We start from the raw sequence: 27,678 nt of genomic DNA, 5'->3' as shown, positions 1-27,678 counted from the left end.
GCAGAACGGCTTCGTCAGGACTTGGCCGCGGATCCTCTTGCGGGTAGAAGGCGCCTGCGTATTCTGCTTAACGATCTGGGCCTATTCCCAATTCAAACAGTCGTGGTGGACTTTTGCCGCCCTCCTCCTTCTCCCAGATCTGGGTATGGTGGGATACCTGGCTAGTACTTCAGCCGGTGCTGTCCTCTACAATACAGTCCATACGAAAACGCCTCCCATACTTGTGCTATGCACTGCGTTGGCGCTAAACAATAACGCCGTCGCCGGACTGGCTCCTACTTGGCTTGCACATATCGGTATGGACCGTATGCTGGGTCATGGTTCGAAGTACGGAAGCCGTTTCGGCCACACACACCTAGGCAACATTGGCTAATTTGAACAAGAAGGGTGATATGACAAGGCATCTCAGTAGTTTGTCGTCTTCCTTCTCAGTCGTGTTGAGATTTTTATAAGTTCTTGCAGCTTTTGTCTGCCTCTGTCTGCATTCTCACCGCTTCTGATAGGACATAAACAGGAGACGACCAAATGTAGTCATCTGTTAAACAGGACAAGACAAACATGGCTACTACCCGACATTAAAGTGCGATTCCAGGTGACAAAAATGTCAGTAAACCAACGTTATATCTTCAGGTCAGTGACAGACTCCGAAGATATCTGCGCAATCTAATGACCGCTAAGTTCCTAAAGAAGGAATCTGCAGGAATTTTTCCCGAGGTCCACGCCTTTCTTGTTTAGGGAGATACTAAAGCTTCACTTTCTACATACTAAGTAGCTCAAATATTGGTAAGACAGATAGGGCTGTCAAAAAGAACTCGAGATTTCCGGGTTGGAGGTATACCCAGAATTGCGTCGGCATGAAGAGGATTCTGAGATGTCCCTCGGCTCCTAAAACACTCACACTCGAATCTTGACCTCTCTGAACTCCATTTCCACTTCGAGACCTGAACGCACATGACCGTAATCTGAGCGATAGATAAGCAGCCCTGAGCTGTGACTGAGCAAGGCTGTTCCGATCTCGAGCAACCCTGAGCAGTAACTGAACTCTACCTTGCGCTTCCTATAGGGCCCGGATTCTGGGCCTACTCTCATAACTCGGAGAGCCCAGTTTTGTGTTCTCCGAATTCCCACTTCGTGGTAAGGGGGGATAGACAATATCAATCTTTTGCTGCTGCTGCTGCCTCCTCTAACAGCTGTACCACTTCCTTATCCCAGAGTCCAGCTGCCAAATCCTGAGCCGTTTGTCCCTTATTATCCTTCACGTTGACGTCTGCCCCGTACTCTAGCAGCAGTTTCGCCCCTAACCAACTTCTTCCTAGAGCTGCCATATGTAGCGCCGTTTGTCCCTTATTATCCTTCACGTTGACGTCTGCCCTGTGCTCTAGCAGCAGTTGTGCCACTGCCTGACTGTCTCCATTACCTGCCTCATGTAGCGCTGTCAGCCCTGCATTATTCTTTATATGGACGTCTGCACCATGCTCTAGCAGTAATCGGACTATTGCCTCATATCTTCTTCTGGCTGCGTCATATCGTGCCGACCACTTCACACTGACATCCCGCCACTCCAGTGGCAGTGGTACTACATTGAAACCTTCTGCAAATGCTGCAGTATGTAGTGCCGTGGATCCAAAACCATCCTTTATGTTGACCTCCGCCCCGTACTTTAACAACAGTTGCACTACTGTCTCATGTCCTTTTGCAATTGGCACAAATAGCACTGGAGTACCATGACCATTTAGGGGATTGACCTTCACCTTATATTCCAGCAGCAGCTCTATCATTGTCTTGTCTCCATTTTTAGCTGCCAAATCTAGTGCTGTCCCTCCGGTATATTTGGCGTTAACATTGGCTCCGTTCTCCAGTAATAATCGTGTCATTGTCTTGTCTCCATTCATAACCACGTTATGTAGTACAGTCCAACCAAATTTGCCCTTTGTATTGACGTCTGCCTCTTGCTTCAGAAGTAGCCGCACCACTGCCTCATGCCCTTGTGTAGCTGCCCAATATAGTGGTGTACTGCCACCACTGTCCCTTTTATTCACAAAAGTCAAATGTTTCATACGAATCATCCAACTTTTTCTCCAGGAAAGAAGATTCTCAACAAGCGGGATTATGCCAAAATACGAAGCCAAATGCAAAAGTGAAAAGGAGGTGGGTAGATCTCCACCCACCGCCGCTGCCCAATAGGTCTCCAGCCAAGATTTTCGAATTCTAGACTTCTTGGCATAAAAGGGGAGTGTCAAGTCGAAAATGTCTTCTGAACTAGCTAACCGTCGTGCATGGTCAGGCCAATGAAGTGTAGCATATGGAAGTAGGGGGAAATCTTTAAATGTGTGGCGTTGGTCCAGGTTGACCTTAACCCCTGCGAAAGCGCCGCCTTGAAGGTACTCGAAGCATTTTCGTGCAATTTCTAAGTTTGCGGCCTCTTCCTTTATGCGGAAATACTCCAATTTAGGGTTACAATCCGGAGTCTGGCGAAGAAGATAATCCTTGGCTGATTGATGGATAAGGCTAACTCTGTCTTCCTTGATCGTTAGGAAGTATCCGCAATATGCCACCTGATCTCTTATCACTTCTTCGCGACTAAAGCCCATGGATGTGACGGTGGTTTCTATGACTGCACTAAGTTCCAAAAGAGTCAAAGGACGAAAGGCCATAACAACCCAGCGTAATATCTTAGCGGCAGCTTGTTGTCGATCAACATCAATCTGAAGGAGCATACGGGCGTATAGTTCTTCTAACCCTGATGGAAACAGGTTCAGGGCTCTTTCGATTTCTGTCGCTTTGTATTTCCTCAGCTCGTAAGCTACAATTCCTACCCAAAGGAATGTGCCTTTCGCGCGGGCCAAGAATACCTTCTTCACGTGTACACATAATGGGCCCGGCAACTGTCTATAGTTCGAGAGTTCATTGACCTTGACCTTAATAAATTGATGAATATCCCTGTTGATCTCACAATCTGCGTCTGGATCAAGTTGTATACAAGGAAAGATTGATAATATCTCTGGTATGAAGTCTGGAAGCTCACGGCTGACAGCGATCAAGTTGAGATGACAGGTTGAAGATTGATCGGATTTCGTCGAGAAGAGGCTACTGAACTTCTTCAGAAGCACCTCTAGTGACCCTTCATCGCATTCGTCGAGACCATCTAGCACGCAATATGCAGTACCAATGACCGGATCACTAACCATATGCTCGAAGATTTGCCAGAGAGATGTGAATGACGTGATAAGCTGAGTTTTGTCCTGGTCTCTGAAGCTTGGAAGGATATGAATGACCAACTGGGGACGGCGTTTCAAAAGTTGCCAGATTAATCCTCTGAGAACGGCAACGGCGGTATTTCGCTTTTCGTCTCGGTTATCGCAGAAGTACTGAATGAACAGTGAACTTTCCGAATCCTCCACGCGTCGCTCGAGCTCTTCAGCAAGGAATATCGAGAGCATTGTTTTCCCTTTGCCAGGACCACCGGACAAGCGTAACAATTGCGAATGGGAATGAAGCCATGAATCATAAAGAGTGTTGGTCTTGATCCATTCGCATGTGCCATCGACCCTTGATCCTTTTATTTGTGTAATAGTCTCTCGGTCGTCACGTGGGTCAGTCAGAAAGAGTGCAGTAAGGCAAGCATTGACTTCCACTTCTTGAAATCTAGAGTCAACTAACGAAGAGTCAGCCCATCCTTACTGATCAGAGATAGACAATTGCAGGTGCGGGAGGGTAGGCTCAACAGCACGCGCGCGCGCACACACACACACACGAGATACTCGAAATGAAAAGAACATTGCGTATGGGATGATAAACCCCATCAACTGTTCTGAGATTAAAGCCCTCACTTACCAGCTGCAGCTTTCACCTCAGCCGCTGTCTGTATGTCTATTACCAGCTTCCCTGGGATAACGGAGAGAAGTTCTTTGGCGTATGCTGACGCTGCTGCAGCCGCATACGGTTGCCACCGTTTGTTTTTGTGCGAGTCTGCATAATCGCAAATTCCTCGAATGACGAGACATGGAAGAATGTCCATCAATCCCGCCGCCTCCATTTCGAAGCATAGCACATCAAGCTCTTGTCTCAACCGTTCCCTTGTGCCTCCATGTCGCATCACTTGGTCACCAGAGGCGACCAGACCGTAATGAATAACGGGGCCCTCACAAGCGCGAGGCCCTCGACTGACTAATTTGTTAGCGTCGCATTGTGAACATGTCTCATACCCCTTTGGATGATCGTATTCTGCGGTATATAATGAGTCATAGCGTACATCTGGACATGTTGAGTGAGTTGTCAATTTAGGATGTTTTTTCGTCATTTCCGAGAGATGCTTTGCCACCATGTGGTCTTCTGCCATATGCTTTGCTTCCAAACTGGCCAGTGCTGTCAACAACGTCTTTGGCGGCTTATTAAGAGAGCCCATTATAATGAATTTTCCTTCTCCTACCGTCTTTCCAAAATCATACTGGATCACTCCTCCATATGTTCCAATTGGTTTACTGACCACCACGTCTCCAAGCCGAATGTCATGCTCTTTGCTGGGCACTCCGCCCCCAATCCCCACCATGAGCCCAAATTCTATCCCTGTGCAAGTGGACAGCAGCTGAGTGACAACTCCAGCCGCTGATATCTTACCCATCACACCAGACGGGAGGCAGGCAATAACCACATTATGATCTCCAATGTGACCGAAGGTATAGTTGTTGCTGTCGTGTGGGCGCGATGGCAGAATCTCATGAACCTCATCCAACATGCCTCTTGCTGCAGCCATCTCTGTCGGGAGGGCGCAGATCCATCCCACGGTGTAGTCTTCGTACTTCATATTGCTGAGGAGCGACAAATGAAAACCTGCAGGCGCTGCATAGGAACAGGAAGAATTGGAGTATTGCTGTATTCTGACAAGGCTAATGAGATTGATGGCGGCTGAATTTGTTAGCTGTACCTATTGAGAGAGGTTGAAGGTACTAACTTAGAAGACAAAAATGTCCTCGTCATAACACAGGCTATCTGCAGCGTTTCAAGTTGCCAAAGAACACATTCGTAGTAACTGATTTACGTCTTCAAAATACTATTCTGACAGTTGTCACATTCTCAGCTAAATGCGATGGGCAAGTAGTGCCGCAGCATGGCGGTTGCAAAGTCGGCTAGGGCATCGAGGATGCGGGCTCCTCCATACATAACCAAGATTAAGACGAGTAGCCTGAGGGCAGCCCAACCTGATCAAGTTGGCTGAATCCATGATACGGATGAGCCTTGGGGCAAAGCGCCCGACGCTCAGGTAACCTCCCGCTAGGTGTGGCTGTTAGAGCAGCATTACATTGGTAGGATGCAAGTGAGATGGCCCCAAGGGGGCAGGGTTCATTTCTTTTTTTCCCAAGACGTTCCTCGGTAGTACATATGTAAAGTCTTGGTCTGATACGTCCATACGCTGTCATTCAATACCACACATAAAGTACAGAGTACTAGTAGTCCTTCACGGATCTGCTAAAGACTTTTCCAGTTCGTCTTGTATGACCATCTCCGTAACGCCATGGCATCTAACCCTGCTGTCGAGCTTGCCTCGACCCTTCAATTTGCCTCTGTCAAACGTCATCCATCTCCGCATCACGATGTGGACCCTTCCACAGCTGCCTCTTCAAAAGTTCCAGGAACAGCGACCGTTCATTCCCCAAGCTCTAGCCTCCAATCTGCCACCACTTCCTCCGGCCGAATTCCTTCCGACATAGTTGATGAAGTCGCTCCACGTCCTCGCCGCTCAACTCTTCCACCACTTCCCGACCTCCGCTTCGAACAGTCCTATCTCGCCAGCATCAAAAATGCAGACACCTGGAGTAGAGTTGCCTACATCACAATCCGAGATCAGGTGGTGATGCCACTGACTCAGGGGATTGTTTGGAACCTTGTCTTGTTCGGATGGCGGAACTGGAATCGCGGAGCCAAGTTCAGTGGGCAGACCTTGGGCAGTAGGGTAAGGAGGTGGTGGTGGAATGTAAACAACTGGGAACCACCCAAGGCAGACCTTCCGAAGGAGACGAAAAGGACCATTGCTAGCGAGATCGAGGATGTAAGACACAGTTCCATGGGGGCTTTCTGGAATTTCATGGGAAGAGGCTGACTTCTCGGCCTTTTAATTTAGTTCTATGTGGCTGAGTTTGGTAGCGCTCTCGGTGATTGATGAGGGAGACGGGATCACATCAGAGCCATGACTGCAAGACGGACATCCTGAGCAAGTACCAAAGTCCAGCTCACGACTTTCAGCATCGAAAATGTGCAGGACCAGATCGATACCTATACATCAAAAAAGTAGACCTAGCGATCTCAGCGCCTAGATGGAAAAAAGCAGTGGGAACTAGTAGTCACTGCAAACAGTGAAAGCAAGGACAGAAAATTGCTGTTGTAAAAGAGGTCTTCATCAAGAAATCTAGCGGCACCAGCGTCCCGTCCGCTCATATCAATCATATCAGACCGAGTGGTATCCTAAGGAGCAATTTGAAACCAAGAAGCACAAAGGGCCAATCAAGAAATAATCTGCAAGTGCGTGCTCCACTGCTGCAAGGTCAGGAACCCACTTGACAAGCAAAAATGAGACAACACAAAGCTGGCTTCGAAATCTCTGCCCTTCCACCATCCCAAGTATCGGACAAAAAAGGAAGCAAAAAGAGAACCTCCGCCCTATCCCCAGTGATGTTTCGATCATACCGACTTCTACTTTCCCAGTCGTATCGCCGGTTCATCACGCAACGGCCATGCACATTGGTGTCATTGTTAATATCCTGAGTGGGTTTCAACTAGGTCCTAGTCATATGTTCCGGAACCTCAATGCTATCCGACAGCCTTATTTTCCGCTAGGCTGACGTCCTACTCCGCTCCGCCCCTTCTGAGAGCGCAGAGTGTGTCGCCTATTGGGCATAGGTGCGTTTGATGTTCGGGGTTTGTGCCAAGAAATAAAACATATAGAGTTGTTTTTGATGCCGGAAGGGCAGTATTCGAGGTTAAGGTTTTGCGCAGACACTTCTATACGGTCCGGAGGTCTTCAGTCTCTCGCTCCTGGTATTTACTGCCATCTCTGTATATTTATCTCACTTCTTCCACTAGTCCTACGTTATCTATCAGACCTCCATCTATGAATATTCCGTCCGCCGTCACCCCTAAACCTATCCATCTTCGAGTTCATTAACTCGCCTCTATCTATCAACCATTCTCCATCTTTCCGTTCGTCTACCAGTCTCTCTACACCTACCAAGTCGCTGCGTCTACTGGTCCCTTCCAGCAACCAATTCTATCATTCCATTTCCATGCCCACTCCTTCCTTCCGCTTCTGTTCTCCACTTCTGCTCTTCCCACTCACTGCTCACGTTTCATCTCCATCTTTCACCCTTCCCAACTCTTGGAATTTCATGCGTCCTCCCCCAAACTGTCTTACGATTAAATCGCCCGGTACCCTTGTTTGAAGAGATTAGCGAGAGTCTAATGGATGTGTAGCAGATGGCAGGTCAAGACAACCTTTATGCAAAGTCATGTTCCATCATCATGGAATCGTATCTCGAAGCACGTAAATGAAGCTAACCGAAGGACGCACGTGCATCACTTGCTATCGTATATCCAATGGAGAGGAGACGGACGTTTTCAGGAACGGGAAATGCACATACTTCAAAAGATCAAGATCGGTATATTCAGGAAGCTATACAAGCGTGTTCTTGCCAAGGATAATATGTAAAGCCGAAAGGAAAAGTCATAACCATACATGAATGATAATACCCATCACGAGGTCTTGCGACAACCATCTCAGAACTTCACCATGCGTCACATCATAAAAAGATCCAAATGTAACCCGTCATCGACCGAAATTTTCAAAGCAGTGTGGCCCCTCTCGCTGTTCAGGTAAGACCAAATTGCCAGAGGTTGTGCAATTCGCTCGGGCGTATTGTGTCAGCACCTTGAATGAGAATTTGTCAGATGGCCAGGACAAGGAGCCAAAAAAAAGCTTTGATGCATATAGTGTAAGTTAGTGTTTTTTGGAAGGAATTGAGGTTGTTGCCGACCACGATATAAATAATGAAGCGGCTTGCTCTAAGGTACTGACACAAGATGGAAGAAAGTTTCATCCGGATTGGATGCTGCTGTCTCATGCTTTCGAGGAGGACGTTGGAAGTTGATGGTTGCCCCGGATTCTCCAGTATGCACAAACTAGTCACTGCTGATGTGCTATATTTCGAGCATACTCTTTCGGCAGAGAGAACTCGAGGCAAGTTTGAGGTCCTATGTTCCGGCCATCCGATACCCTTGCTCCATTTCCTTCTCATGAGGTATGCTTGGACTAGCGCCGAGGTTCGAAGATGGAGGCGAATAAAGCTCGACCGGCATCCCCACACTCGATCCCGGCAACTCCGCTGCAAAGAGTGTTTCGGATTGCGGTCTTGATGGGTTTTGTAAATATGAACTTCTCTGAGAGGGAGGGGCCATCTTCCAATCCCCTCCTTTCTGATCAGGAGACTGCCAGTAATGTGGAGGAGGACCGGAATATCTGGCGGGATCATTATTTGGTGAATATTGTGGCTGATGCTGTGGCTGCATGCCCAGGGGCAGCGAGGGCGGTCTGCCGCCATACTTATACGCGTCGTCGATCACTGATCCGTCCGATCGTTGGGGTAGATACTGCGGTTGTTGTGTGGCCGGTGTTATGGGAGGTGTGGTTATTGAGCTCCTTACTGATGGTGAATGCACAGACTGCTGATAATGCACCTCTTCCACAAATTCAACCTTCTTGAGCAGCCGATCGACTAAGATCTTGTGTGCGTTTTTCAGGTTCTTCTTGACAAACCCCGTCAACATGATATTGCATCGCATATCGACTTCTTCACGAAGATACAAGCCATCACGCGGAGTATCAACTCCTAATTCGCGAGCTTCTCGAGGCTCTCCTGGCATATTGCCTCCGACTGACCATTTTGCTTTGATGTCGAGGCCAGCGGGAGCATAGCAATGCGTTTGTAATCCGATGGGCCTGTCGAAGAAACATGCTTTGTATTTGACTAAACCCTTTACACCCGGCAGATAAGATACTCTATCTGTAATTTCGTACCAAGTGCAGTGATATTCATCTGCGGGAGCGTTGTTGTGCGGTGTGGTTCGTTCGAAGTTGATGACCAGCGGATTTAACTTGATCATAACTCCATGATTGTGCAGCTCATCGACGGCGATTTGCCGAGTGACTTGACGCGGAAGAGGGGTGATATTGGTGTACACTGTTCGTTTCGACATGATAGTTGATGGCTACGCCACTATCAAGATCATCTCATCTGCAGTGGGACAGTGGGATAGTGGGATAGTGGGATAGTGGCTGATATGGATGAGGTGCAGGGTGATGGTGGATGCAGAGAGGAAAAGCGGGCGCATTTTGTGATGCTGATGCAGCATGAAGCTGTGCCGTAATGTTGCAGCTGGCGAGTCCGAGCCCAACCCTTTCCACTAGGGCCGTTTGAATGAAGGATTTAGTTGCTCGGCGTCTACTACGGAGGTACCATCCATAAATATTGGGCTTACAAATGATCCGTCCATGGTATCGCCTCCACAACTTGAAGTCCTCGGACACCAACAAGCCGAATAAGAAGATCTCCAAGACGATCACTTGGGATGTTGACTGCGCCTCGATCATTTGGCGTTGCAAGATGCCTAACATTCCAACCGGTTATCTCCAAGTAGCAGCCACCAACTTCAAGTAGGAGATTTGATGCTTGTCCGTATTCGGTTAGATTACACGCCTAACGCCTTTATGTCCGAGCGATTCCAAATTTTCTTACAATGCCTTTGTCATGCACATTCATTTCTTGCCCACCTACTCCGTGCGTACGTACTAAGGAATTGTACTTTTGAAGGGTAGATCACGCCCTAACGTTCCACAATTCCTGGCGCCGTGCTTGACAAACCTCGTAATTCTGCATAATTAAATGTAATAGTGTTTCATGATTCAAACATTTCTTTCATCCTTTCCTTTGCCCGTAGAATTGCATCTCGCCTTCAGTATTAATGCAACAGCATCTTGAGCAGCTCTCGTCTCTGCAGCTGCTTTGCATACCTCACCTGTTGACGTTGCCGTGGATTCATCATCAACAAACACAGTGCAAGAATAATGTGCTGCAGCATCGACAATCTTGCTAACTGTGACATACCGAACTTTTGAATTGCCCGCGACAATACCAAGTCTCTCCTTTGGGTGCATGATGTCAAATTCTTCTGCTATGATGCGGCGAAGATATCTTAGCAATCCAATTCTTTCAAGGAACTCCCGACAAGGCTGCAAATTGCCCTTAGAATCAATGAAGATCGCTCCCAGAATGCTCTCGATTAGGTCGGAGAAGAACTTCTCAGCATTTAGACTAAGAAGGTAATACCATGGATGGCTCTTTCCGTAGTCGAGAGCCGTATCGATTGCACAATTGAACTGTTCGTAGCGCTTGGCACAAGCCTTCTGTGCTTCCAGTAACTCCAAATTGCCAGAGTGCTTCATGAACTCCCACAGGTACGTCTTCTTTTTGATTTCTCTTATCTCGAAACTTCCCGAGCTTGCGTCCGTTGTCACCTCCGTACGAGCATGATCCAGCCCAGCTCGGAGGCACAAAAACGCCAGTAAATGAGCGTTGACTACGGCCGCTCGGATTAGGTGCATTGTGAAATGTGGCAGCTCTTTGGAGTGCCTTGCCACCATGTCGACCACAATAAAATCGAGGATGGAATCACCAAGGAACTCCAATCTCTGGTACGATCCTTGTATACCAACTGGTGGGTGTGATGGATGCGTGAATGCCTCGACGAGTAGAACGAGTTTCTGGAAAGCATAGCCCGTGATTTCTTCCAGTGAATTAAAGTTATCAAACGCCGCACCTGCATTGGGAACACTATCATTTAGCATCGTAGCGTTCTCCTTTGTCGATCTCCAGGATATACTGGCCAAGAAGGTTGTGAGGCAAGCCTTTACCTTGAAACCACGCTCCTGCTCATCCTTGCCATCCAGGAAGGATGCTCCTATCAGTGCCTCGACAACGTCGGCCAGCACCTTCCTAGAAATCTTTCGCCGCGACGTGATTGCCGCATCGTGCACTTTGAGCTCCTGTGTCGGCGGCCTCCATCGAGAACCTGCGAATGGTTCAGTATGAATATATTCGTCTAATCCTTGAGATTTGGCTGCCCGGCAGAGGTGAGCATTCGAAACAACCCTATCTTTTCCTCGAGAGAGATAGCCCTCATGCCATCCTGGAAATTGGGCACAAAGTTGAGCTGATGTCCAGAACTTCAAAATGGTGTCTCCGATCAGTTCAAGCCTTTGGTAATTAATGCTTTCATTCGCTGCTGACGCGCATATGGCGTTTTCCAGAAGCTCAAAGTTTTGAAAGCGAATGGATGATAGCACATTCCGACTCAGAGCGACTGCGACTGCTCTGAGTTCGAATCTATGCAATACTGAGGGAAGAAGAAGCATGGACATTGCATACGTCGGCGGAAACCGGTCGATATAACACTCTGCTGCTGGGACGACGTCAACTGCAGTGTTGAAGTCCTTATAGTTGGCTGGGCGCAGATAATCAAGTCTTTTGGGCAGTCTCTTGACCTCGAAATGGAGTTCCTCAGTCGTTGGATCCGCCACCCTTGTCGAATCATCAATCCATTGAAACTCTCGGATCTTAACCATCGATGACCGATACATATAGGGATGTGCTTCTTTCGGCCAACTTTTCAATCGAATCAATCCATTTTCTGGTCTCAGTTCATCGGCATTTTGTATAGGCGCATCGCCAGTGCAATCATCAAGCCATTGATACAACAACCTAGCTTCCAGGTATGGCACAACCAGAAACGGGAAGGTTTGAGGCATCTTGCTTTGCCGTTGCATCTTCCCCAGGTAAATCGATTCAAACAATCGCCGAGTACTCAAATGACTGATGCGTTGAAATTCCTGGTCGTGCAAAACATCTTCAGTTAAACGCTCTGGCCTAATCTCGACATTGATGGACTGCTCATTACTCCAGAACAGTGTGAAGGCCATTGTGATGTCGAAGACCTCTCGCACAAGCAGGTGCAAACATGGGAGCTGTTCGCCTCCCGAAAATTGGACGCTGATGGTGAGCACTTGTTGACCAGGGCTATTTCGACGTTCGGGAAAATGACTCCATGGGTTTATGCGACCTCTTACACAAACCACACGATCCTCTTCGTCGAGTTCGGCTTCTGGTATAGGCACTACGGGGTCCGGAAGAGCAGTGGGTAGGAGATTGTTATTGATGAGCCCGGCCTCATACAGACGAGTATACGCTTGGAGTGCGGCATCTTTGGTAGCCATTTTCTGAGTCGCCCAAACAAATCTTCCGCCAATGCGTCGTGGCATGATATTTACACTGTGTGGAAGGATAACATCTGCTTGAAAGTGGCCAGCTGGACAACAGCGCAGGATGTACTCTGGTCGGGGCGGATCGGCATACGGCACTGTTGGTAAACATGCACAAAAGTGTTCGAGATGTCCTTTTGCATCTTCAATGCTCAAACGTGCCCTTCACGGAATTAGCCACCGACGTGTTCAAGATCAACACTAACTCTCACCCTGTGATATCGTTCGCGAGATGTTCGTCATAAGCCTCCTCATCCATCTTTTCGTCCTCGACACGGTGAGCAATTTGGCGCACGTCATCCATGTATTTCTCCTTCATCTCTGCTTCCAAGGCTTTCCATTTCTGGTAACTACCCACTGGGTCATATTCGCTGCACATCAGAACAAACTTTGACTCTACCTTGCGAGCACGACCTCTTGATTGGATAAAGGCTCTGAAATTCGCTGGCTCGTCGAACCGGATTACCAAGTTCATTGAACTAATATCCACACCCTCCTCCATAACTGAGGTACAGACGAGGAGGTTGTTCTTCCCTAATCGAAAGTCTGCAAGGGCTATATTCTGGTTCTTGATGTCCGAGAGGTCCACCGGAGACTGTTTTCGTGCAAAGCTCGAGGATCCAACAAAAGGGGCTGCGTTGTAATTCCGGGTAAGGGGATGGTGGGAAATCAAATGTGCGAGGATTGCGGCAGTGCTTCTTTCCTTGACAAAAATGATACCTCTCACATGTTCCGTGAACTCGGCTTCAAGATATTTTAACAACGATACGGCTTTCGGTGATATGTCGAAATCTTCAGTCACATAATCACGCGCAATATCCTCATTCCTCACAATGGAAGACAAGTGCTGATAGAGAAAGATCTCCTCCTCCATTTCCAAGGATAAGAGCATGTTGGAGCAACGCTCCACTTTCTTCCGCACGTTCTGGGCACAAGATTGAAGGAAGTAAGCCGAAGCCCAGTTCCCAATCTGCTGATGGATCTCCGTTGTGCGCCGAAGCAGTGTCTTCAATTGTTTGCGACTCTCCGTCGAGCCAGACTCCCTGACTTTTTCGAGCTGCCTTTGGCTCTGGGGACTTTCGTCCCTCTGCAGGTATTTCACATATGGGTCTTTTTCGATATCAAAGTTCATCTCAAGCAAGTCCAGTTCCTGTAGCGCTTCAGAGGGTGGTACAGGATCGTCCCTGTACACTAGCCTACGCATCTGTGGCTGGTGGACGAAGCGTTGAAGCTCCTCAAGGTGTCTTGTTGGTGCTCTACAGATAGCATCCAGGTTGTGCTCCAAATTCTCGAGGGCGCCAGGTTTGGCGTTTGTGATCGGACTTGCTGACAGACCCAGTATGAAAGGGCGTGCAGCCACGGTACCTGTAGGGGACCCGATATGATAGAATTCTTGCATGATCCTGTTCGTGTCATGACTTCCCATGCAATGATGCGCTTCGTCAAAGACAAGCAACGCAATTCTACCCATGCGGACGAAGCTATGCACTAGTGCGTCAAGCAGGATTCGTGAAGTTGAGACCACGATTCTTATGTCTCGCAAGACTGCATTCCATGTCGCTTCAGTACTCCAATGCTCGACATTGTCTGAACCGCAGATCAATTTAGTTTGGTAAGCTGGCAGCTGATCGGTAAGATACTTATGCTGTTGCTCTGCAAGGACTACTGTTGGAGCGAGAAACCACACCATCTTCGAAAGGTAAGCCAGTGAATGACAATGTACCAGCATAGGACTATTCTACCTTCTCAGGTGAGCAACGCTCTAATTCTGCTTCGATTCGTAGCTTTGCTCTGTTTGAGCTTCATCAATAACTAGATGCGACTCTTTCGTGGGGCAGTTTTATGTTGAGCCCCCGCTTCTCGCTTCTGGTTTCACTTACATTTGTGTCTTACCACTACCCGTATCCATCTGAGACGCCATTAGAGAGCCCTATCGAGGTCAACCCTCGTTTCAATTCTCACCGTAACAATGACATTTCGCTTCATGCTTTCTCCGAAAAGCTCGAGCTGATATGCACGAGGCTGCGTAGCTGACATCGTTTCGCGTGTCTCCGTCACAATTCCGCCTGTATCTTCCATCTTGAAGAGAACAACAGATGTGTCTCAGCTGATTGGGAAGCTATTACATTGCCGGGAGAATGTAAGTCAGCATTCCTATGGAGAAGGCATAAATACACTTACTACTAGGCCGCCATATTGGAATTGGCCGTACGCGTACAGCCAAATCCTTGGCGTCACGTGCCTGCGCGCCCTAGTACTTACCAGGAGAAGGGGTAATAAAAACTGTGGGCTAAGTGCCGTTAGTGAGAATGGCAACTATTCTGTCAAATGAGGACCATATTAGTATGATCAGAGAAGCATATTTTGACTACAGTAGGACCATATTTTTGACAAAAAACGTTGTAAATGATGAAATCTTACGGTTAGGCTAACTCTAAGCGCACTTTAGCGGCTCTCTTACTTTTTTTAAAAGTGAGTTTCTTCCTGCTAAGTAGATTAGCCTACTTCTTCTTACTACGGTTACAGGCCGAATGTTTGTACCCCCCCTGTGGTCAAAATATCTTACAAACGCGTTTTTAACACTCACACCTTGTCAGCATCCCTATAACTATTTCGCACGAGTTTTGCTCATCCTGCAAGTTCTGCTCATTTTACTCTGTACGCATTGCACCAGTTCTGTATAAATACCAATGAGCTTGATAATAAGATTGTCAGACGGCCACGGTCCGACGCGAAACAGACGAGCAAAAGACGATCTCAGAGTGTGTGTATGAAGTGTATTAACTATCATGCCCTAAGGGCGCCCGAAGGGCATCTACTCTAACTATCTGACTAATTGCTTGGCGGTCTATGCCGCATCGCCATATAGGCGCATGCGCATGACGAAGATGGCAGCTGTTAAATGCTTCATAGGATGCTATATCTTCTGACTATCCTAAGAAGCTGCTTGCAGCTTCAGTAGATGCAGAAAAAATGTCAAGCAGTTGTAAGTGCTAATAGAATGCAAAAACTTGATTTTAGAGATTAGTCCTATTTAGGCTACTTAGCGGGCGTCTATACTTAATTCTACATAGTACGTTTTGTACGGATACTAACGTTTTAGCAGGGGGGGTACAAAAATTCGGCCTGTAACCGTTGTAGATAGATTTTCTGCAGATAACTAGATAGAATTAATCCATCCACTTCAACATCACGCCATAGTGAAAGCTTAAACATGCCAAGAAAGAGCGCCACATTATCATTTTGATTGGGACTACTACCAGTAGTCTATGGACTAGTGGCCAACTTGCAGTTATCGAAAGGGAAAATCGAGATCCGATTCTTACGTTCTCTCATCCTTTGCAGGCAATTCAACGTTCCCGATTTCAGCCGCTAAGATAAGCGAATATCTCTCACTATCGCGACCGGTAGCTCAACAAGGTCGAAGCCAATCCTGTTTTGATTTCCCAAGTTCCCACGTCCAGAGCCATTCCCCGTAGCAAAATATTCTTCATCTCTATCAACCTATATCCTGATCAATCCAATGTCCTTGATCTCAACTTCGCATAAACTCTTCTCCCCGCTGGACTTGGAAACGGCGTCACATTCCATTGCTCCTTCCCACCCTCTCCAACGCCCGAACGACGGGTTCCTTACCAACGCTTGGCCTTGGTAATCAGGGTGGGTCTTGTCCTGACGCATCTCTGTGATTGATCCTAATCTTTTTACGGATCTGGGTAATTGGCGCTAGGTCATCTTCAAAGGCGGTCTCAACTAGGAAAAGTTGATGTACGATCGTCGATGGGACATGGCCAAAGACGACACCAGTCGACAGAGAAATCACCTATTTGCGGAGTACATGGCATAAGTATCCCTAGCACGGCGCTAGTAATTGCCGCTCCCAAAACTATGGGTACAGATAGCCCTGTCGATTTTGTGCGGCATTAATGGGCAATCAAGCAACAGACTAATCTTAATTGGAAAATTCCTGGGCACTCTATCCTAACTACTATTATGGCTAGGGGCTGATATGTGACGTTGCAACTTTACAACGGCTTTCTAGCACCGTGCTAGGGTACTTATGCCTCTCCCCGCAGTACTCTGTATAGCTACTTGTACTAGTTAAAGCCAAATTGCTGGCGGCAAGTCAGCCGATGATAGACTGCCTCATTTCACAAACGGTAAGCACCGAAGCGGTCTATTGTGTCGTGAGGGTCTCTCTTGCTAGCTTCTCAGTAATCACCAACTACCTTTAGGGCCTGATGCATGGTGAAAGGGTCAAATCGGGTTTAGGATGAGGACTTTGAGTTGTTTGTAGCATCTTCCAAGAGCAGACGAAACCGATCGATCAGGTGGTGAGCTTGGATGTACAAAAATTTGGCATCTCCATATTTCACTCAACCCAATGGATTCATTCTCAGTTCTTACGAGCATGCACACTAGTAACCTAGTATGCATATGGTTACGTAGTACGGGCCGGAATAGTACTAAATAGTAGCGCCGAGCATAGTCGGGCTCGCGTAGTATTTAGCGTGGTGTGAAAAGCGGCAGCTGAATGGCGTTCCTATCGCTGTCAATCATCATTCTTCCTAATGAAAATACGTCGGGTATCTCTCTCGATGCTTGCTTCCTGTTGGATGTAACCTAGTGTTCGCCCACTTTTTCTAAAAGATGATAATTCAAGACTATTGATGATCTACAAGAGAGCACAGAAGCTCCGGTGAAGTACACGAATACTGCACGTAGAGTGGAGCATATTGATCCACCTTCTCCAACCCCCTCTTCTTCTCAGTCAGCCACAACAAAAGGGTTTCTAGTTTTGTCTTGGATCCGCAGGCCCAGCTCCTTGATGTGACTTCCGCACTAACTTACTCGAATAGGTACGATCAGTCGTTCAGCCAGCCTTCGACCAGCTACAAGAGGAGTGCTCGAGTGGGTAGAGTACGATCAGTCGTTCAGCCAGCCTTCGACCAGCTACAAGAGGGGAGCTCGAGTAGAGTACGATCAGTGGTTCGCCAGTATTCAACCAGCTACAAGAGGGGTGCTCGAGTAGGTAGGGTACGATAAGTCGTTCAGCCAGCCTTCGACCAGCTACAAGAGGGGGGCAAGTCGAATGAGAAGTGCTGTAGAATTAAGAGCCCATGTCATGGCGGCTCCCGTCCCTCCCGTTTACCCGAGTCAGAGCCTCGCTTCATTGGGAATGACAGGGCATGATAGACATAACGTCCTATCTTGGGTATGGAAATACGCCTACTAGTAGCACAACCCAAACGGCAGGATTTTGACCATCAATTTCCCTATTGAGTCAATCGTGACACCCCAGCGTAACATTCATCAGCTACGGCCCAATGTCCACATCGAGACAGGTATCTCGCTCAAGTCCCACTTCAGGCGGTACGGAATATTGAGTTCGTGTCATATTCATGCTTGAAAGAAAGTCAGGAGAGGTCCAGGCCTGCTCCTGGGTCTAGTAGTGCACCATTTATTGACCCTTCTCCTTTCAAATTCATTAATGTTCAATCTGCATGCCACTTCATCATCAACGGCAACGCACCTACTGTTGCAATATCTTCATCGTCTGGTATAACCTGTTGGATCTTCGTGCTAGTCCGCTCAGTACGTGATCTTCTCCACCACACTTGTGTCATACTTCCTGGTCTGAACTTCTTCACAGCGAGGAAGTCATCTGACCGCCTTCCAAACGAGCCTATGACTGCCACTGCATCGGAAGGCAAGTTGAATCACTCCATGGCAGATAATACTACTGTGGTCAGCGGCAGCTACGAACTCTATGACCCGCCCATGAAGACCACCCCGTCATACATGCTGAAGCACGGTGATGGCCTGAGCAACAGCACGAGCCAACTCAGGGAGAGTCAAAGCGGCTTCAGAAATACTCATCGTAGGTCACCTCTTGCAAGTCGTTGCACTGCCGCTTGCTGACCCATATCCTTCCATTAGACTCAGGGCGCCTTACAAACACCATGTCCTCTGGTGATCGTCAAGTGACCACTTTGGGAGAGACGGTTTTATCCACATGCTCGAGATTCATCACAGAGTTCGATAACGTGGATGAGTCCGGCATTCATGAGATGACCATAGAGCATTTTCTTGACTACGTCGAGCGCCAACGCCTTACATATATGCCCCATAGAGGTAGCCGCTGGGACAAGGTCCTCAAATGGACTGAGTATTTTGCGCTTCAAATATCAGGCTATGCGAAAGCCATAGAGTCTTTTGTGCTGGACTCTGATATTGCTGCAAAACTGATCTGGACTGCCTGTCGTGCATTGCTTGCGGTAATGTCCTGCCCTTGGCATGTAGGCCGCTGCTGATCAATGGGTAGCTCGGTCCAGACAATGCCCAAGCTCTTGAGGTAACCTTTGGCGTCTTCTATCAGCTGGGACAGTCCATTTCACTACTCTTACGCCACAACAATGTTCTCTATGCGAACAGCCATGGTCATGCGGAGGTGGCTTCCCTATTCAACGAGTTGCTCATACTGGTCCGAGAAGTCAGCATACACTACCGCATGGCATTAATCAAAAATTCGTCTGCGGAGGTCAGCTTAGACTTCAATAGGCTCTTCGGCCATCGCATGAAGGACTTTAGCCGCCGTAAGTCTCACATTGTCGAGATGATGTGGGGTTCGGGCGAGGAAAGCGCAACGAAGATCCGCACGTTTCGAAAATGGCTCAGCTCTCCTGATCGTAATCTGCAAAAGTTCTTTCAGAGCCGCGACTTTGCTCCCAGTCCTCAGGAAGAATACACATGCGAATGGTTCCAAAGCCATCTTCTTGCCTTTTCACGTAGCAAAGAGGACGTCCTGGCTATTTCAGGCCCAGCGGGCAGCGGGAAGAGCACCCTCTGTGGCTGGATCATCGAGAGACTCCAGAGGCCGCTGGGCAAGAAAACTCACGAGGTTTTGACTTGCCACATCGAAGCAGATATCCATGGGGAAACAACTTCATATGCAATAGCCAAGCGATTAGTCCTTCAACTGCTCGAAAAGGCCATAGGCGATCAGCACTTGCTCCGCGAGATCGAAAAGGCTTACACCATTGCCATATCTGCAAATGTTAGCGGATTAGAGGGCGCGATCTGGAAATGTCTGGACATTGGCCTAAATCAATTCAAGACCACTGGCAATGTAATGATCGTCGTTGATGGTCTTGACAATATCAAAGGCGGAGAGCAGGCCGCAAAGGAAGTTGCAAATCACCTAGGCTCGCTAGCGTTGAAACACAACAGCGTGCAGCTGATCATCCTCTCCCGGATTGCTGTGGTACCAACCACAGGGCGCACCCAAAAGTTCAAGATAAATTCCGATTATACGCACGAAGATCTTCGTTGTGTCATTGACCACGCTCTTAAAGAGATCAAGTACTTTCGCGACCAGAACGACCACGCTCGGGAAGGCCTTGTCGAGAAGCTGCTTCATGCAGCGAACGGCAACTTCCTGTGGGCTGTTCTGACAGCTGTCTCGTTGAAGCAGGAGACTTCACGCGATAATTTCATGAAAGCTGTCGAGGCTGCAAAGCAATCCCCCAAGTCGCTCGACGAAACGATTGCAAAGCTTGTTGATAAGTTGGATCTCGCTCGATCTGAGGCAAGTTTACTTTTATCTTGGATGCTTGTGGCAGAGCGGCCACTGGCCATTGCAGAGGTCAAATGCCTGCTGCAGACTGATCTGCAGAAGAAGCTTTCCGTAGAAAGGAAGTCTGATGTGAAGTACGACATTAACGTTGCCTTGGGGCCTCTGGCAGTCATCCAGCATGACTTTCTGCGCTTCCGACACTCGGCAATCCAGTCACATCTGGCCAAGATCCAAGCCGAGGGAAGGAAGCTTCTCGGCTATCACGCTGCTCAGAGTGACCTCACCATGAGACTACTTCTCTACTGCAAGTCCAACCTTACTGACACAACCGAATTAGCATTTGCGATAGAGGATAGAACGGAAGTCGAAAGTCTCTGGGGAAAGCATGCTCTATTGGAGTATGCTGTACGTAATTGGACTTTACATTTCCGGCGTTCTTCGATGTACCAGGCCGCCGGCCCGCTACCAATCTCCACAGAGTTCAAAGCATTGTTTCCAACCTCACCGCAACTGGCAATCCTAGAATGGGCATGCTGGGGGCTGGAGACATCCGATTCTGATGCCATTCAGACTCACGAGCTTGCTCTTCGCGTACGTGAGCACGTCCTCACCGAAAAGCATGAGTCGGTGGTCCAGACTTTGATTATCTGTGGGACTATCTACCGGAATCTCTCCAAGTCAAATGAATCTGCAGCCTGCTTCTATCGCGCATCGCGTCTTGGACAACTAATTCTACGCAAGCACCACCCAGTCACTGTCACTTGCACTACGACATTTCTCGCCATCACCGAGACGTTGACCATTACCACTCGCACCGAGCTTGTTACACGTAAGGAAGAAATGCTGAAATTTATCATAGACGTCTACCGTCGCCAGTATAGCAGGACCCACGACCTTGTCATTCGATACTACAAGATGCTGGCGCAACTATACGTTGATATCAAGGAAGAACATAACGCCGAGAAGGTATGGCGCGAGCTACGGGAAATCACCGTTGCGCGCTTTGGCAAGGGTTCGGAGGTACGTAAATGATCTTGTTCCATAAACTCGGCAGCTCTGGTCGTACCTTTCGTATAACAGACGGTCTGAATATGTCTGACGTGGATTGACGCAGTCTTTGCAGGAAGAAGTCAGCATCTCGGAACAACTCACTGTTGTGCTGAAGCGGCGCGACACCAAGACGGACGTCGTCGAGTACGAAAGAGGCATCTTCGATATCGCCATGGAACTCGAAGTGTGGGATAGTAAGCGCATCAAGTTGACCATTGACCTAGCAGTATCCTATGAAGCACGCGAAGAATTACTCATGGCGGAGGAGCTATACATCATGCTCTGGAGGCGGCTCACGGACCGATGCCATCAGTTTCACCATCATCACGGGGCGGAGATACATATCTCCACGATCGACGTGGTGCTGGAGTATGTTCGGTTCCTTCGACGCCATCGTCGACACGAGGAAGCTTCCAACGTCCTCATCTGCATCTGGACTGAGTACGAGGGGTATGATTTTGAATCAGAGACAATCTTCTTACGACTCAAGATGATTGGAGAGCTCATGCGTACTGTTGGTCTTCTATCTGTGGCTGTAAACGTCTTCAAAAAATGCTGGGGTTGGTTCAGCGCCCATGGCAAGCACGAGCATACCACCTCATGCGAGATGCAAATTTCCAAGACTGTCGAAGAGATCATCTCCACAACGACTACTACAACGACTACGACGACCACAACGACCACAGAGACCGTAATTCAAGAGGTCTTCGAGTCAACCCTCTCTCGCTCCACTGTGACATCTGAGACCATCATCGTTTGCAAGAGTCTCATTTCCTACTACATGAAGCTCGAAGAGTGGGCTCAAGCTATTGAAGTCACGACTAGGTCCCTACGGTTGGTCTGGAGGTCGTTCATCTCTGGCGGAGGAGTGATCGCCCTGCCAAAAGACTTTGGTGCCGAAGCAATGGATATCGCACTTGGCCTGGCTTTGTGTCATCATCGTTCACACCATTTTCATGAAGCCGAGGAGATATACGTCCGTGTGTATCGCGCCTGTCGAAACTCTTTCCATATTTCCGACGAGCGCATGATCAAGTGTTCTGGGGACCTGATCGGTTTCTACGAGGAGCACCGTCACTGGCGCAAGGTGATTGAGATCTACCAAGAGCTTCTTGTTGAATATCGCGAACATTTGGGTGCTGATCATACTTTGACCATCCGCACACTCTATGTCCTTGGTTCTTTGTGCGCTGATCACGGACATGGTGAGGCTTATGATTACTATGAAGAGATCATCGCCACCCTCAATCGGGACTCGCACGTCTGCCACGCCGATGCTTTAGCCGCAATGTTTCATATATGCAATTATCATTATGAGGCGGGCCATTGGCGTAAGCTCAAGGGCGTCTGCAAAATCCTGTGGGACACCTGGAAGGACCATCGTCACGGGCATGCCAAATTCACGGTCGATTTCGTTGAGGTACTCTACTTCCGCTACCGTTATGTGCTAGAAACACATGACCAGTGTGACTACTCTGTGCTCCGAGAACTGACCAGTGAATATCGCACTCTTTGTATCGAAACATTTGGCGCCGCTGTTGCGATTACTATCAAAGCTTCGATCGAGCTAGCTCAGCTCTGCATGAGGAGTGAGAAGTATATCCACGAGGCTATTTCAATCTATGAGGAAGGTATGTTCATCTCAGGAAATTTTCTAGCAACTTGAACGTTACATGACTGAACGATGTAATCATGGTGAGATAAAGCTGTTGTGGTTCATTGATCTGCGGCAATAAGATTGTCATCCAAAAGCCTCAATTGGGCAGTGCTGATATTGGAATGTACAACAGTGCTTTCGCAAACGAAGTCAACAAAGACCACGACCTCAACCGTAATCTCCACGACTACAATCACGTCTGTCAAAGAAAGGCTGACAAAAGCGTATACTTCGGTCTGCAGCCACTCTTCAGTCTCTTCCGAAACGATCCAACGTGCAATTACAGTTATTCACGAGCGGTATGAGTCCTTGACACTCACGCTCGGCTGGTCTCATACCGAAACATTGACTTGTCTCCGGGAGCTGGTGCTACTGAAAATGAGGCTGAAGTCGCAAGAATCCCGTACGGCGGTGGAACAAATTCTGCTCGAGGCCACTGTTGAGGTCGTTAAGGGAGAGAGAAAGTCACGAGCGCTGCACGAGGCGGGTAGGATCCTGGCCAACATTTATCTCAGCTGTGGCTTGGTTGAGCAAGGGCTGGATGTGATCCAAGAGGTACGCTTGCAAATCATCACCGGAACGGGTCCAACCCAGGGCAAACTTAGAGTCAAGCTTGATAAGTCCGCCGGAAAAGTTGCTTTCGTCTTCTTGGTCACGTTCGAACTGGTGATTCGACAGCAAAACTCGGTCAGTTACTCCGAGATCATGGCCGATTATCTTACGGAATACATTCTGTATGAGACGTACACCCGCAGTATCCATTCCAAGGCAGATATCGAAACCATTCTGGTGCACACAGGCCGGCTTAGAGCCTTCTTGGTCTCCCATTCACGCAAAGCACAGGTCAAGACACTCGAGCAGCAGTCTCTGGACCTCTTCCTCAAGAAGTGGCCAACCAAAGCGCGCCGCGAGGTAATCCTCATCTTCCATATCGGTCTACTTGAGGAGTTCGGCAAGCATGAAACTCGCAACGTGAGCATCACTGAAGCCGCCTGTATCTCCACCATCGCCAAGGTCACGCTCCTTATTCAGCAAGACCGTGTCCAAGAGGCCTACGAAGTTGCACTATGCGGCACCGAGTTCATCAACAACCTGCGCGCGTATCACCAGCTGCAGAACGTGCCGTACGGCTTCAAGCTCTCGGCACTCATGGCTCGGCATAGAGCCAAGGCTCCGCGAGAACATGTTGGAGCTCTCACGAGGGATCATCCGCGAAGTGCTGCAAGCTTGCAAAGACTCGAAACTTGACTTTGTACGCTTCAAGCTCCGAGAACTGAATGACCTTGTTGGACTTCTAGGAGAGCAGCAGAATTTTGTCGATCTTGAATGGATCTTGGACCTCCTTTGGCGTTCCCGTGAAGTGCAAAAGAAATGGAACTCGGAAGATATCGTTGACGTCGGGCGCCGCCTCGTGCAAGTGCGCTTCCTCAACAACCGCCAATCGCAGGCCACGCGACTTTGCGAGGATATTTGTTACAACCTACGTCGTGCCTGGGGCTCTTTAGACCCGAAAACGCTCGAGATGTCGGTTCTGCTCTCACAGCTATACACCAGCCAAGGCCACTACCGCGAAGCGCAGGGTGTGCATGAGAATATTCTGCGCTTGGTGGTGGAAGGTGACGACGACGATGACCGCACGTTGGATACGATGGAATCGGAAGCAGTTAGGCAACACGTCGAACTGTTAAGGCAAAGCTTCTTGCGCTTAAAGGGCTTCGACAAGTCCAAAAACCTCTACCGCGAGCTTATGGACGAGCTCCTCAAAATGCCGGCATACAAAAATGATCCCGAATGGAAAAAGGTGCCACACGTCGACCAATGGAATATCAAGGAAGCTCCTTCAGAGACCCTTGGCAAATTCGTGCCGCCAGCGAACTGGGAATTCGCTACCAAGGAAAACCCTACGGGAAATGGGGAAGTCAGGCCTGCTCACCGGAGATCCGGCATGGCGGGCAAGAGAGTGACGAGCAATTGGGGCATCGGCCTCATTGATCGATTTTTGATTGGGGGCCATCACCGCGAGCAGGTGAGCGGTGAGCGGAACGGTGACGGTTTGATGAGCAATGGCGCTAAGAGTCAGGTGGATGTGGAGAAGTCGATGCTGCTGGATGGTAAGGATGGGGGTAAGAATGAGGCCAAGGAGGCAGGATGGATTGATTGATGGAATTGGGGGTTCGACAGCTTAGGTTGCTTGATTGGAGGTATTCCTGGTTTTTGTACGCGCCTGAACATCCGTCCGGTCCTAATAAGTAATACGGCATGCGTAATGACTAGTTGGCAATATTTCTCTACTGCGCCTGCTTCCCTCCACTCTCCGCTTGAATTTACTACCGTTCTCAACTCGGGAACTCCTTCTGCAGCGAGTAAACTTCTCAGCTTAGCTTGGTTACGGACGCCAGGCCACCCACTACTTTTCCGCTCACCCTCTCCTGACCTGTTTTCCACAGAATATGGAGTCGTGCCCCAAAAGTAGTGCAAATACGCTCATATTAGCGTCGGAGACTACTCCAAACTAGCTGTTCTAGCGCTCATACTAAGTTTTATAGGATTTACGTAGTAGAACAGGATTACGGAGTACAGACATACTTTTTGCCGTCAAGAAAAGAGGTAGTAGTTCTTCGCTACCCGACACACACGAGATCTCTACCCATCACCACACTTGATGTTCCCCTTTCCCCCCTTTTCCCAGTTCGAGAAAGGACAAAGAGGGCCTGGCTCCCTACCATCTACCATCTTCATGAAAAACTCAAGGTCTGTCTGCTTTCTCCAGTTCACTTATGTAGGCGGATATTGGAAGCCAGGGCATGCGTGATCTGCAGGGATCGGCGACTACCCTTTTTTTTTTTTTTTGAATCTTTTTGATTTTGATTTTGATTTTGAATTTGAATTTTTGGATAGCAGTACGACTGGGACAGAGAGATTCGCTCTATCGACCTGATAAAGGGGCCAGTGATTTCTTTTGATAAAAGTTTGCTTTCCTTGAGGCTTTCGGCATGCGATCTATCGCGGCGAGGCTGGTGCGGCGAAGACGTGGGCGGAATAGTGCTCTTCCCCGGTACTTAGGGGAGAGAGAGAGAAGGGGGGGGGGTGATGACATTTGAGTCGGGTTCCCGAAGCAGACGAGAGGCTCCGGAAACGTGCACGACCCATATCTTGGATATCAAGTGCCATTAGCAGCGGTTATGCGAGTCCTGTCAGAGTACACACGGCCAGCTTCTGGTTTTGATGTTCTATCAACGGCTATAGGTATGGCTATGTTTTTCATCGACATCAGCCAGTCATGACCCTCTGCTCCCGCTCCCTGCCGCTGCCATCGTCTTTGGCGAGGCCGAGAGGACCCTTCTCATTCCCCTCGGTTGTATCAGCTGGCTTCCAATACCCGGTCCCGTCTCCATAGGGACTATCTCCTTCAACGACCAGCCTCCGTCTCACGGTCTCGATATCTTCGGCGGTGAGGTCACAAAGGTCCTGCATATACTTCTCCACTCCTCCCCATTCCTTGTCTACTACATCTTTCAGGAAGACAATCATGTTCTTCGCTCTCGAGCCAACCGCTCTCTCTGCTTCTTCCCTTGTCATGGCTGGGACCCCGCTCCCCTCCTCGCCACCCTTCATCATATGTGCTATGATGGTTTTTCCCCACGACCCCAGTCCCCGCTTCGTGATGCCGTACTCCCATGCGATAATCTCATCAGGAACGCCGCATAATCTCAGCACCAACGCCGCAAACACTCCCGTTCTATCTTTACCTGCTGCACAATGGAATAACAGCGGCTCCGGCCGTGAGCTCCCTGAGTCATCCTGTATATCATGGTCCCGTATATGCTCCAATATCCTTTTATAAGCCGGCCCCGCATTCACAAAGATGTCTCTATACGCTCTGACGAAACCCGCACTGTAACCGTGACTCTCGTCCTCATCCGGATCAGTGTAATTCTTATACTTCCTCGCCAACCCCTGAGGACTGTAATCCTGCTCTCGGAAAACAGGCACGAAGATGCGCTCTATACCCTCTACACTTGCCGGCCTGGTGTTATGGGTTTGGTTGTTGACCTCCCTCTCCGAGCGGAGGTCGTAGAGTCTGCGGACCTTGAGGTCCTGAGAGAGTGTCTGGGTGCCATTGGGTGTTATGCCAGTCAATTGGGCGGAGCGAAAGAGTGTAAGCGGGCGCGTCACGTAGGATTTGTTGGGTGGGAAATGAGACGAGGGTGGTCTGCAGGGGTAGCCGCCTAGATCGCGGAAGTTGGGGACGCCTTCGACGTGGATGAATGGGGGAGATGGAGTTTCGTTAGTGGAGGAAGAGCGGTGTGAGGATGTGAAGTGGAATGCCGATGTGCCTGAGCTTTCTGGTGACGTTGAAGCAGCAGTGCCGTCGGTGGAGTCTGCCGACTTTTGAAGAGCAGCAGCCATCATGTTTTTTTTCGAGATCTGACGATCTTGGTCGGGAGTAGTTACACAAGAGGGCCCGCTGCTAGGGAGTGCGAGGATGGGTGGATGTACCAATCATCGGTCTTCTCAGAGGATTCGACAAGACATTTTGTGCCTGATCGTGAGGACAGTAAGCAGCATTTAGGCGAGTATTCTCAAGCTTTCTACATAACTGCTCAAAGAGGGACGAGACACTACCCACCACATGGCATGGGAGTTCCAATTGATTGATTGATATCGCCATTTTGCCAAGTAACTTGATGTAGAACCCAAAAATACAGTTTGCGCTTATTTTGCTACGTGTGTCACCAGCGTTTTGTTACAGATTTGATACGCGTTTTGCATCAGCCACGCATGTATTTTTGGTATCTGCGTTTCGCGCTATTTCGCTTGATATCCCCTCCGTCCCTGGGTGGTCCAATTAGCGTCTTGGCGCAGAATAAGGTTTTTTAGCCGCATATGAGCGTCACAGCTTTCCACTGCGCTTTTTATAAATAAATTTTCAGCCACTTACTATGCTACGACCACAGCGAAATACGCAAATTCCTCTGAGATACAGAGATAACTCACCTCCGTCAATACACAGAAACAACAACCAGTCAAAAC

At 48.7% G+C, this 27,678-nt stretch overlaps 6 protein-coding genes across 6 annotated transcripts; 2 read left to right on the top strand and 4 right to left on the bottom strand.

Moving 5' to 3' along the window:
* Positions 1-1,154: 1,154 nt before the first annotated feature.
* Positions 1,155-4,804, bottom strand: EPUS_04188 (uncharacterized protein; the record flags this gene model as incomplete). The annotated part of the gene is made up of 2 exons (XM_007788181.1): positions 1,155-3,655; positions 3,835-4,804. The coding sequence occupies 2 exons, from the start codon at positions 4,802-4,804 to the stop codon at positions 1,155-1,157; spliced, it is 3,471 nt and encodes a 1,156-aa protein (XP_007786371.1).
* Positions 4,805-5,512: 708 nt separating this feature from the next.
* On the top strand, positions 5,513-6,157 carry EPUS_04187 (uncharacterized protein; the record flags this gene model as incomplete). The annotated part of the gene is made up of 2 exons (XM_007788180.1): positions 5,513-6,046; positions 6,119-6,157. The coding sequence occupies 2 exons, from the start codon at positions 5,513-5,515 to the stop codon at positions 6,155-6,157; spliced, it is 573 nt and encodes a 190-aa protein (XP_007786370.1).
* A 2,084-nt stretch (positions 6,158-8,241) lies between these two features.
* Positions 8,242-9,243, bottom strand: EPUS_04186 (uncharacterized protein; the record flags this gene model as incomplete). The annotated part of the gene is made up of 1 exon (XM_007788179.1): positions 8,242-9,243. One exon carries the CDS (start codon positions 9,241-9,243, stop codon positions 8,242-8,244), a length of 1,002 nt encoding a protein of 333 aa, XP_007786369.1.
* Positions 9,244-9,949: 706 nt separating this feature from the next.
* EPUS_04185 (uncharacterized protein) lies at positions 9,950-14,440 on the bottom strand (the record flags this gene model as incomplete). Its single annotated transcript, XM_007788178.1, has 4 exons — positions 9,950-12,524; positions 12,574-13,842; positions 14,242-14,270; positions 14,324-14,440. 4 exons carry the CDS (start codon positions 14,438-14,440, stop codon positions 9,950-9,952), a joined length of 3,990 nt encoding a protein of 1,329 aa, XP_007786368.1.
* Positions 14,441-17,865: 3,425 nt separating this feature from the next.
* Positions 17,866-24,805, top strand: EPUS_04184 (uncharacterized protein; the record flags this gene model as incomplete). The annotated part of the gene is made up of 7 exons (XM_007788177.1): positions 17,866-17,956; positions 18,015-18,242; positions 18,302-18,639; positions 18,687-20,957; positions 21,052-22,618; positions 22,778-23,829; positions 23,909-24,805. 7 exons carry the CDS (start codon positions 17,866-17,868, stop codon positions 24,803-24,805), a joined length of 6,444 nt encoding a protein of 2,147 aa, XP_007786367.1.
* Positions 24,806-25,914: 1,109 nt separating this feature from the next.
* On the bottom strand, positions 25,915-27,054 carry EPUS_04183 (uncharacterized protein; the record flags this gene model as incomplete). The annotated part of the gene is made up of 1 exon (XM_007788176.1): positions 25,915-27,054. The coding sequence occupies one exon, from the start codon at positions 27,052-27,054 to the stop codon at positions 25,915-25,917; it is 1,140 nt and encodes a 379-aa protein (XP_007786366.1).
* Positions 27,055-27,678: the final 624 nt, after the last annotated feature.

This window comes from Endocarpon pusillum (assembly GCF_000464535.1).
Source record: "Endocarpon pusillum Z07020 unplaced genomic scaffold C713005, whole genome shotgun sequence".
NCBI classification, from domain to species: Eukaryota; Fungi; Ascomycota; class Eurotiomycetes; order Verrucariales; family Verrucariaceae; genus Endocarpon; species Endocarpon pusillum.
The sequence above is the reverse complement of the archived record's forward strand: the minus strand, read 5'-3'. Positions and strand labels throughout refer to the sequence as shown.